The sequence below is a fragment of the Coenobita brevimanus genome, chromosome 101, assembly GCF_032717465.1.
Source record: "Coenobita brevimanus isolate Jiangsu-jjx chromosome 101, ASM3271746v2, whole genome shotgun sequence".
NCBI lineage: Eukaryota > Metazoa > Arthropoda > Malacostraca > Decapoda > Coenobitidae > Coenobita > Coenobita brevimanus.
In genome coordinates this window covers 17,869,570-17,881,638 of record NC_137054.1, presented here as the reverse complement: position 1 = coordinate 17,881,638, position 12,069 = coordinate 17,869,570, and the positions used below count along the sequence as shown (strand labels likewise).

The window sequence follows — 12,069 nt, the reverse complement described above, 5'->3', positions numbered from 1 at the left end:
CACAATTTTTGTTTAGTAACTACGGTACTTTTTTTCATTTTAAGTTGAATTCTTTTTATAATCTCTATTAAAAGTTTTTATGGGAGTCAAAAAAAAAAAAAAAAACACCCTTTCAGTCAGTGGACGTCATCTCAATTTTAATTCGTATTCATCTCCAGACGATTTTATTCAGGACTGGGAACTCAAATTGAGGGCTTGATTAATCTGCTCAATTCCAAGTTGATGTCTAAAGATGAATAAAATCGTCTGACGGCAACGGAAGGTAAAAAGTAAGCCATCGAGGTGAAGACGTTCAAGATATCTATTTTTCTTCATCCAAACACTTGACCTTTCTTTCATTTTTCCAAACCCTCAACGTGCTTCCATATTTTTTTTTCTTTCTTCATTTTTTTTCTTTTCGCTGAAGGAATATGTATCAAAAAATATTACACCCCTACTTATTCATTTATTTATTTATTTATTTTATCTCAGTACCTTGTCATTCCTTGATTTGTCCTTGACTTTTGACGCACAATATATATTTTTATTCTTTATTCATGCGCATGTTAGAAAAAAATCCATATAATTATTTTTTTTTACCTCATTACCTAACTCCCTCATTATATTTCTCACACACCATTATTTCTGTATCTCATTTTCTGTACTTTGGTTCAATCTGTTTCCTCTCGTTTCTTGATCTTTTTATGACTTGTTTTCCAGTTTTTATTACATTCACAATCAATACAGACGCCTAATGATGTGCAAAATTGATTTAATTGAGAGAGAGTGAGAGAGAGAGAGACAGACACACACACACACACACACACACACACACACACACACACACACACACACACACACACACACAGATGGAGACAGAAAGAGACAGACATACAGATATAAAGAGAAAAGAAAATTTGAAAAAGAAAGTTACAGAAGAGCCAGAGAGACGGACAGGGAGGGGGAGAGAGAGAGACAAAAAATCTCAGCCCTGCTTCCTCTGAATTCCTTCCCCTTAGAGAGGCAGGAGCAGGAGCAGGAGAGAGAGAGAGAGAACGGGCGTGTCCAGCAAGGGAGGGAGGGGGAGAGAAGCGGTAGAGCGGGTTTTAGACTAAGTTTGGAGAGCGTTTATACCCCGATTATCATTTTTGTACTTCTCTCTCTCTCTCTCTCTCTCTCTCTCTCTCTTATCTTCTTCGGCAATTACTGGTCTCGTGGCTCCTTCTTACTGACCAGTTCTCTGTTTTTTGATGTACCTTTTTACGGCGAGTGTTTTGATGATGTGTTTTTAATGTCCGCGAATAAAGAGAAAAAAATTACTGGTAGTTCGTTCTATTTTGGTGGGAAATTTTTGGTTAACGCTGTACAGGGCACTGGGTTCCCTCACTTTAATACAGTCGGCGGCAAAAGTATTAAATTGAAGCCCTGTGTACAAAAAGTCTTAACTGAGGTCGGTTTTAAGACGTGCATTGTGCTCAACGAAGAAATATCCCAAACACCTCTTCCTTATCGATTTATTTTGCTTATTATCTACGACGCACATTCTGTTCAACTAAGGAACATCCCAAACTCCTCTTTCTTATCGATTAATTTTGCTAATTCCCTCTTAATAATATCCTCTCGTGTGCTATTTACAGCAGTTAATTATTGACATAGTATTCGTAAGCACCTTCTCAATCTCATATCGACATCATTAATCTCAATATCGTTCTAGCGAAAAATAACCAGCCATAAGTAGAAATAAATTAGCGGGGAAAATAGGCAAGGGAAACCAAATTTTTTTCACCTGACGAAATAATATGACCAAAAGAAACATTTTACATTATTTCTCTTCCTGAACAAAATTTTCCAAGGTACTCAAATCATAAACATATATTTTTTGAGGCGAAAATTTATGCACGCAAAGTTAATGTGAGACCTTCCATAACAGGACACATAAAGGGCTACCAATACTTTGTTGCATCATCATCATCATCATCACCATATTTTCCACTATTACATGAGTAGTGTAGCGCCAAGGAATAGGAACAGGAGGACATAGAAAGAATATTATCAACCGAGACACTGTTGCACTGAGCCATATAAAATTATGCCAATGGGCGCATATAAGAACAGATGAAGGTTGCATATAATAAACGTATAATTTCAATAATATCATGTGTTCTTGCATATTAGGGTTCAAAATGGCTGTACCTAATATAAGCGTGACACCAAAATTATTATAACTTTGTGTATTAAGAAATATGAAGGTCGCACTCAATATACGTATAGGAACAATATTATTATATGTCCTTGCATACTGAGAGACAAGAATTTAAGATAAGGATCTCACTCACACCGACGAGAGGTTAGGAATTGATATCTGTGGTTCTCAGTACTACCTTAGTTTTTTAATTTACTGCCTACCTGTTTGCGTTCTTATCCGTCTTCCTGCCTGCCTTCCTGCCTGCTCGTCCGCTTGCCTGCCTGCCTACCTGCCTGACTGCCTGCCTCTGCCGGACACACACACATACACACCCACGTGCTCAGGGAGTTAGACTGGTTCTCCCTGAGGATCTAGACTGATGTAACTACTCCTGCTTCGCCCTCCCTCCCTCTCTACCTACCTCCTGCCTGCCTTCTCCCTTCCTCTCTGTCCCTCTCATCTCCCTCGTCTCCCTCTCCCTCTCTCTCTCTCTCTCTTACTTGTCCCCCCTCCCTTTCCCTCTCTGTCCCTCTCACCTCAGTCCCCTCCTCCCTCCCTCTCTACTTACCTCTTGTATTCTCTCTTCCCGTCTTACTGTTTATCTCCCTTCCCTTCTTGAATCCCTCCAGTTCTCCTCTAACCTCCTCTATTCTACGTTGTTTTTCGCCTCTCTCTTCACCTCTAACCAACCTTTCTTACTCTCTTCCCCACTCTACCAACAAACCCCCATCCCCCATCATTTCCTTCGTTCTTTTAAATCCTCTAACTCTTCTCTACCTCCTTTCCATCTCCACTTAAACCAACACCACTCCCTACCTTTCCGTCTCCTTCCCTCAAAATCCTAACTATCGCACTAATCTCTAATCTACGTCATTCCTCACCGCCCTCGTTCCTTCAAAGCTCCGTCACTCTAAGTCCTCCCTTCCTCTAACCCCGTGGAGGCCTTGAACTAGCCTAATATCTACATGACTTACTATCCTTAATTGAGTGGGTAAGTGCTGCTGGTACGGCGGCGTGCCCTAGTGGCCAAATGGGTCGACTGGGGTAAGGATAGGTGGAGGAAGGGAAGGGACAGAGGAGGAGGGGAAGGAAGAGGAGAGTAAGGGAAGGAAGAGAAGAGGAAGGAGGCGAAAGGAAGAAGAAGGAGGAGAGGTGGCGAAGATGATGAAGAACAGGAAAGAAAATCAGGAGAGCATGGTGAGTAGAGAAAGGAGAGGAGAGAAAAGACGACGAAAGGAAGGAGAAGGAAGAGAGAGGAAGAATGAGGAAAGAAGATGAAGGAGCTGATGAGTAAGAAGAACACGGAGAGTCGAGAGAGGGAAGGAGGAGAGGAAGGATTTACGGCTCCCTCCATAGACTACATCGTTTCAGGTTTTATTGGTCTCGCTGTTTTATCTGAGTCCTACCACCACCGCCACCACTACCACCTTCGGTTCTTGCTTTCTGCTCCTACTACTGCTGGTACTATCACTGCTAATACTGCTTATAAAAATGCTACTACTGCTACTTCTATTACTACTACTGATCTACTACTGCTCTTCCTGTTACTGTAGCGCATCGTCTTGGGTTGTATTGATCTGATTTCTGACACCGCCATACCTATAATCCATTCGCCTTAACTTGGCCCAGATTTTCGTCATTATGCTGGTTGTTTCACGTACCTCAGTGGCAGAAAAAGATAATACTATGATCCTACATCCCTTTCCACAGCACTTCTTCCTGACTAACACAATGTTCTTAAGTTAATCTGTTGCTACAATTCAAGATTCAAGGAGGAGAGATGGCAACTTTAGGCCAAGTTAGAGTAAAAAGAGTATACCAGCTTCTGTCGTCTGCTCCTGCAAATACTGCTGATGATACTGTTCTACTGCTGCTCCTACTGATCTGACTATTACAACTATTTCTGCTGCGCTTTCTAATATTACTACTACTACTATTACTGCTTCTTACACTACTGATTTACTATCAATATTATTACTTTGTTCCTGCGACTACTAAGTATACTACTGTTCTACTGCTACTTCTACTGATACAATTGTTATATCTACTGTTGCCCTTCCTACTACTACTGCTCCTTATACTACAGCTTTACCATCAATACCGTTACTGTTGCTCGCTATCATTCTGTTTCTGCTACTGCTCTTGGCCTTTTCCCCAAACTGTTTATCTGAAAAACTAGTATTTCTATTACTTTATTGATGTTATCACTGCTATCAGATCTGCTATTACAACTATCATTGCTCTAATTACTGCAACTACTGCTGTCCCTATTATTGTCTTCACTGCTGTTATTGCTGTTAATGGTGCCCCTGCTGTGAAATACTAACCCAAGCCCCTACCCTCAATTTTGCTATCCTATTCACTGCTATTAACCTCTTCAGTGAGAGTGTGTTCCTGAGATACCTATAATTGTCTCCTGGTGATTTCACTATAATAAAGACATAAGTTTACTTCGCACAGTTTCCACTCAAAATAATCACAGTACCTACACTACTACTACAACTACTACTACTACTTATATTATTATTACTACTATTTTTATTATTATTATTATTATTATTATTATTATTATTATTACTATTATTATTATTATTACTATTATTATTATTATTACTATTATTATTACAACTATAGTACTACTACTCCTACCACCTCTACCACTACTACTACTACTGCTAAACATGGCAGAAGGAACTTAAGCACATGCATACAGTAGTACGGATGATGTACTACCTGTTACCGTCAATCACCTTCAGAATAATTAATACCAGACCGATACCACTACCATCATCCACTTCCCAAACACCCACGGAATTGATGTCGTGAACTTAAGAACACTAGATGAAGGAAAGAAGAGCAAACCATAGAAAAAATACCAGGTGGAGAAAGTAACAGCAAACAAGAGCAAACTACCAGGTGGAGAAGGGCATAGCAAACAATGTAAAAATACCAGGTGAAGAAAATAAGAGCACACGAAAAAATACCGTGATGAAAATAACAGCTAACAAAAGAAAAATACCAGGTGGAGAAAAGAACAGTGAACAACAGAATGAAATACCAGGTGATGGGGATAACAGCGGATAACAGAAAAAATACCCGGTGATGGCAATACTAGAAAACAAGAGGAAAAATGACAGGAAGAAAGTAATAGCAAACATAAAAAATAATAATAATACCAAGTGATACAGGCGATAGAATGACTAAAAATAAGATGCTAAGTAATCAGAAAAATAAAAGATAATACTAGTTGATGGGAACAGTAACTAACAACAGAAAATGCGATACTAGGCTAGGGGTATGAAAATATTAAATCCATCAATACCAGCTAATGAGAAAAATACGAAACAACAATAAATAAAATACCGGACGATAAAAACAATACAAACAGGAGTAAAAAATGGCAGACAATAAAATCAATGAAAACAGTAAAAATCACACCAAATGATAAAACAAATGAGTAAAAATAATACCAGACGATAACAGCAAAAACAAAGTAAACACAATAGCAGACGATAACACAATAAAAACATTAGTACAAACAACACCAGATGAAAGTAAGCCCAGAAAAAAAGCAAAAAAACGTGAAAAATTTTAATATGCATAACCAAATAAAAGCAATAAAGGAGGCATGAATGCTAATAATGTATGTATAATAAAGAGAGAGAACCATAAACTGCGGCTCAACATAAGGGAAGGGAATTTACATGATTTACATAATGGGCAACGGGATTTTTTTTTTACACTGAGAAAGGTAGCGAATGCGAGACGAAAATAAAGGAAGAAAGACTGATATAATTAAGAGGATAGGAATATGATAGGAGGGATGAGGCCAAAACAGGATGGGGAATTCAAAACAGACCAGAGGGGGAAGTCAAAACTGAAGGAGAAAGAGGTAAGAGATGAGGTCAGTATAGGAGAAGGGAAGTCAACTGGGAGAACAAAGATGAAGTCAAAAGAGGTAAGGAGGGAGGTAACAGATGAGGCTAAACTAGAAGGGCGGAAAGGTAAGAAGAGAGGAGGTACGAGATGAGGTCGATTTAGTTAGCTATGTCAGTGCTTAGTGCTGAGAACTAAAGATGAGACCAATAACCTATAACACGAAAATGAAAGCTGGAGTTTCATAAATGCCGAGGAGAATTAAGACAAGAAGTATAAGATGAGGAAATGGAGAACTTTTAGATGAGAGAGTAATAAGTGGAAAGGTTAACTGAGATGGAAGGGAATTCAGCAAACTGTCCAAGTAAGGGGTACGGAATTCTTGAGTGAGGCTCCTGCAAATGGTGTCAAAAACGGGACTAGGTGTCAAAAGGGGTGTCAGAAATAGAGGGAATACTCAGATAAGGCCAGTGTATAAAGAAAATTTGCAGTGAGGTGAAAATAATGGAGGACAATAATGAAAACGTTAATATGGAAATGCATTAGACGTAAGAGTTAAACCTATGTTGTGAATATAAAGGATAGTAAAAATAATGGATATAAGAATTAATAAATGGGGTGTTGGAGCAAAGGAATTTAAAGACGAATTCAACATAATGGGAAGGTAATTGTGCGGGCAAGCGAATTCAAAGATGGGGTCAAAATCATGAGTAGGAATTAAGACATGAATTCGAGGGGAAGGTTGCTGACAGGAGTGAATATGAGATGAGGTCAAAATAATGGGAAGGTCATTACGAGAGAATTGGAGATGAAGTGAATACAAGTGGGAATTAAGATATGAAGTCCGCATAAATAGTAGGGTAATAAAGAAGAGAGAATTACATTATGGTCAAAATAAAGCACTGGGCAGTTAAGGAACGGGAGGGTGAATCAACGGAATAATGCATATGTGAATAAAGAAACAGGGGAGGGTGACTCAATAAATAAAGTCAACCTGATAAACAATTCACGAACGGGATACCTCAGCAGGTCGTGGCGATGGGTGGTTGTAGTGGCCGTTGTGCGGGGTGGAGGGCCGCCTGACTTCATCCAGGTTGGAGAAGAAGAGGTTGCGGGGGACGGGGAAGGACGGTGGTGCTGCGGTGGAGTAGTGCATTTTCATAGCACTCATAGCCTCCTGGGTGGGGCGGCTGGAGGGATGGCTCGGGTGAGGTTCAATGGTTCACGTCTCACACCCAAAGACAAAAATTAACCCGGTTCTATAATTATCTCCACACGAAGGATGGATGTAGTTCTCTATTTAGCTATGTATCTTGTGCATGTCTCACTAAATAAATGAATCTGGTCCTGTGCTTATTTATCTCTCACCCGAAAGAGGCCTGGTGAGTGGGGCAGACCTTTGTATTTCACTCTTCCTCTATGCACAAAATTAATCTGGTCTCTTTATCTATGTATTTTTTCCCCCAGAAGAAGTAAGATGGAAGGGGTGGTCGTTTGTAATATCCCTCACTCAAAGATATATCTGGTCCTTTTATCAATGCTTTACCCTGTTCACCCAAAGACAATATCTAATTATGTATGTAGTTATCTCTCAGGTCCTGTAATTAGCAACTTATCTGTAACTCCTGAAGATAATGAACGTTTAATAATTTCCACAGTGGGCGGCTCTGTATCTGCCTCACTACTGTCATCGTTTATGATAGATCCAATTATGTCACACACACCGATTCATCGTTTATGCAGTCCGATTCGCCGGCTACTTGTGCGAACGGATTGGTATCGCGATGGTTGTCCAAATGTCTGGTTCCCGACTCCCAGGATAGCTGAATAGATTGGACAGATGGAACAGAGAGCTTGGCCACTGTATCCAGATCTAGGTTCAGACCTGCAGATGATGGACAGATGAGATGGATAAGTTGTCCGCTGTCTCCAAACGTCTAGTTCCTGATCCACGAATAAATGGATGGGACGGACGAGGACAGACAAGCAGGCCGCTATGTCCGAATGTCAAGTTGGAATGGACACGCTGGTTGTAGTTCCCGACCAGCAGACGGATAGATGGACGGGGATAGACCGGTTGGGTGCCTCTCCTCCTGCTCCCCCGCGCACAGGGCTCCACGTGCCTTCTGCGCAACCACCTGTTTGTTACTGGCACACACAGTCAGCTGGCAGCGCCCGTCGCGGAGGCAACCCAGGGGCGGGAACCAGGAAATGCTTGTGGATGGCTCTGACGCTGCTGGTGGTGACACACTGGCCAGGACACCACCACACTCGGCTCTGATGTTGCAATCCTTGAGCGTGCAACAAAACAAAATCCCTCCCCTTGCAACAAAAATCCCGTCCTTGTTTTGTTTTCTTGTTGCGTGTGTTCATTCACATGCACATCTCATTGATCTGATCAATTTTTTTCCATTATCTTTTTTTCCAGGTTATATGCAACAGTCATCAGTACAATAATGACTAATTAATCAACCAAACCAAAATCACTGATTTCAGACATTTCTAGAGGGCACGCAGGCAAAGGAGTTCTCACGGATACAATAACAATATATAAGGTGGGCGGAATCCATCACACAAAAGCAATCCTATAAACGCCAGCAGGAGAGACCAACTGCAGCGAGGGACGGGCGTGCGTGGACGGGCGAGAAGGCACGAGCTATAGGAACTGGAGGGATGGCTGGAGGGAGGGAGGGAGGGTGTGGTGCGGCGGAGGGAGTCTGGCGGGAGGGTAGTATCACGCACGGCAGCCGGCGTGTGAGTGAGTGTGTGAGCGCCGGGCCAGTAGTGAGTTGTGCCCGCCTCAGCCACGCACGCTGTCGCCACTACTACTACAGCCGCCGCCGCCACTGCCGCCACACCGCCGCCGCCGCCGCCTGGTGTGCGTGCGTGTGTGAGCAGCGGAAGGAGGGAAGGCCAGTCGTCAGGAGTGTGGCGGCCGGGACGTGGCTGTCTTAAGGAGCTCCTAGTTAATGATGTTCCAGTTTTCCACTCGCTCACTCCCGTCGCTCTGGCCTATCTCTATCACCCTTACTCTCGCTCAAACTTTCTGTCAGTCTGGATTTTCTGTTTTCCCTGTCGATTTGCTGTCTTACTTCGGTATTTTATTTTGTTTGCCACCAAATGCACTCTAGGCCTGGGAGGAATATGTGCAGAGTTCTTCACACTCTTCTCTCAATTACGAAACCACATTAGACCTAGAACCGCACTCTAAACTTCGGTTGCTTCAGTTAAGTTAAGGGGTCTCTCCCAATGCAATGTCAAATCGTCTGTGTGGTTGCCAAAACAAAATATAAAATGGCGTTTTTGGTAATTAGGGTGTTAAATGCAGATTATCATTAACTCCTTTTAATCCCGCACATAGTCACCATCAATTTTATCCTGTCGCAACGATGATACCTCCTTTCATTTGTTCTTGCAACCCCAGACGATTATAATCAGTTCAAAACAGATCTGTTTTCTTTTCTTTTTTTTTCTTACTGGGGGATCAGAAGGGACATCCAACAACTCCCTGCGAACAGTGACGTCTTTTCGTGTTTATTTTATATTCATGCCAACAAATCTTTATGTATCTCAGACAAGACTTCTCGTAGAGAAACGATTAGGCTTGGATCATTTGCAACAACTATTCATTTTTCTGTGACATTCATCTGTCTATCTGTCTGTCTATATTATGTATGTCTGTCTATCTGTCGATCCTTTCGACTATCTGTCTGTCTCTATCCATTTGCTGTCTGACGCAGCATCCTGAGACGGGTGTCTTCGATAAAAAAGGACCTCCAAGCGTTTCAGCCCCTACTCATTAACGACCTCTTCCCACGACAAACCACCCACCAACACACCCTTCCAACACACTGGAACCCTACAACGTAATAGATAAATATACACATACATACATATATATACACATACATACATACATATATATATATATATATATATATATATATATATAGATCACATTTATTATTCATTGCTTCCCAAGTCCTAATACCTCTCTTTCTCTCTCTCTCTCTCTCTCTCTCTCTCTCTCTGTCCTTAAGAGCTTCGTCAATTAGCCTAACCCTGCCTGTACAGCATATCCAAAACGTCCTCCCAAGTCGAATAAAATGTGTACTAAGATGGTAAGACTTTAAAAAATCGTAGTGACGCGGTTAGATTAAAAAAAAAAGGAAAAGAAAAGAAAAGGACCAGGAGTATTAATCTTCAAAGGCAAACTGTTACCACAGATACAGATCCCAGTAAGATTTATCCTGATTATATAAAATCACCACCACGTATTTTAAAAAGCATGAAATAATGTAATATATATATTTCACCTAATTTATGGTACTAACGATTATATTTTATTATTTTCCAGAGTTATAAATTCACCTATGTATGTAACTTGCCATAGTGGAGGGGGTACATGTATTTACAGGACACAAGTACGCTGCTATAAATTATTAGTTTTTTTTTTTTTCTTACATTCGTCTCGACATTTATAGAAAAAAATTTAATGCGCTTTAACCGTAAGTTCAAGGAGTTAAGAAGAAAGAAGAGAGAACCTGGTAATTTCTCTGATGTTCAAGGAGTTAATCACATAACACATAAAACAATGCTACAGAATGAATCGTTTACAGAAGACCCAGGCTTCATTATCATATATTTATCAGAGGCCTCGTGAAAATGAATGATGTATATTTACCTGTATCTCTTTTGAGGTGTTATCTTAGTCATAAAATTAATACAACTGAACAGCGAATAAAATTAAGTTTAATTATTATTTATGACTTCATTAATTTAAACACATGCATTTATAGTGACAATGCAATATGTATTCTTTTATCTTTTCCATCTATCTATCTATTGCCAGACGCCTTAATCCTGTATGGGATGGCTACAAACAAATCGCCTCCATGTCGCCCTGTCCCCCGCCATTTCATTGCCCAGCTCCCAGCTCACACCCCACTCTCTCATATACCTCTCCACTCCATTCCTCCATCTCATCCTTGGTCTCCCCCTCCCTCTCCCCCCTCCACCTCACTCACATACACTCTCTTCGTCAGTCTCTCACTCTCCATCCTCTCCACATGGCCAAACCATGTCCAAGTGTTTCTCCTAACGCTTCCTATCACACCCACATCCACACCACAAAGCTCCTTCACTTCCTCATTTGTCAGTCTGTCACTCCATGTGACTCCACATGCTCCTCTCAAACAACTCATTGTTTTTGTCTTTTGTTGGTTAAAAGATAATATATCATTACACTAAATAGGTAGTTATAAAAACATCTATACGGCACAAAAAAGAAGTACACACATTATGAACACACAAACACGACACCAGCCAATCCCTTCATTTTTATATTTAGCAGTTCATTCTTGCAGGCAATACATAAAACACACACACACACACACACACACACACACACACACACACACACACACACACACACACACACACACACACAGCTGAATAAAAGAGCCATGTGGTAGCTGGAAAATGCTATAAATATTTTACTCTAGCTTGGCCTAAAACTGCCATCTCCTCATCTTAAATACTCAGCAGTAACAAGGGACCAGCAACTCTAATATGATGCAAGTCAGGAAGAAGTGCAATGGAAAAGATGAAGAAGTAGGGACACAGTATTGTTTAATTCTCCTAATGAACTGTGTGAAATAAGCTGCAAAAAAAACGAAAATGTGGGCCAGGTTAAGGTAAAACAACTATAGTCATGTCCATAAAATTGTTAATGACAGTACAAACATTCATCTTTGTATCAATCACTGAGTAGAATAATATCGCTTGGTGGCAGATGAAATAGAATACTGAAAGTCTCCCGACCATGAGAAAGGTCCATATTCTCGCTGGTTAAGGTTGCTCCCTAACACCTCTTCCAAAACGATTTATATTGCTTATTACAGCTTGCCGTCCTCCTCTGAGTTACTTAAATCACTCTAATAGCACCACACTGCATTACTAACGTAAAATATTAAATTACCCTGCTGTATCCAAAAAATAAATCGGTGAAGAGGACGCGTTAGGGAGCT

General features: G+C 40.7%; 1 protein-coding gene across 1 annotated transcript in view; it reads right to left on the bottom strand.

The window, feature by feature from the left end:
• Positions 1–7,211, bottom strand: part of LOC145414840 (zinc finger protein rotund-like) — a 369,204-nt gene extending 361,993 nt beyond the window's left edge. The window contains exon 1 of the mRNA XM_080284261.1: positions 7,062–7,211. Within this exon, the coding sequence (XP_080140387.1) occupies positions 7,062–7,211 (150 nt within the window). The remainder of the gene's footprint in view (positions 1–7,061) is intronic.
• Positions 7,212–12,069: the final 4,858 nt, after the last annotated feature.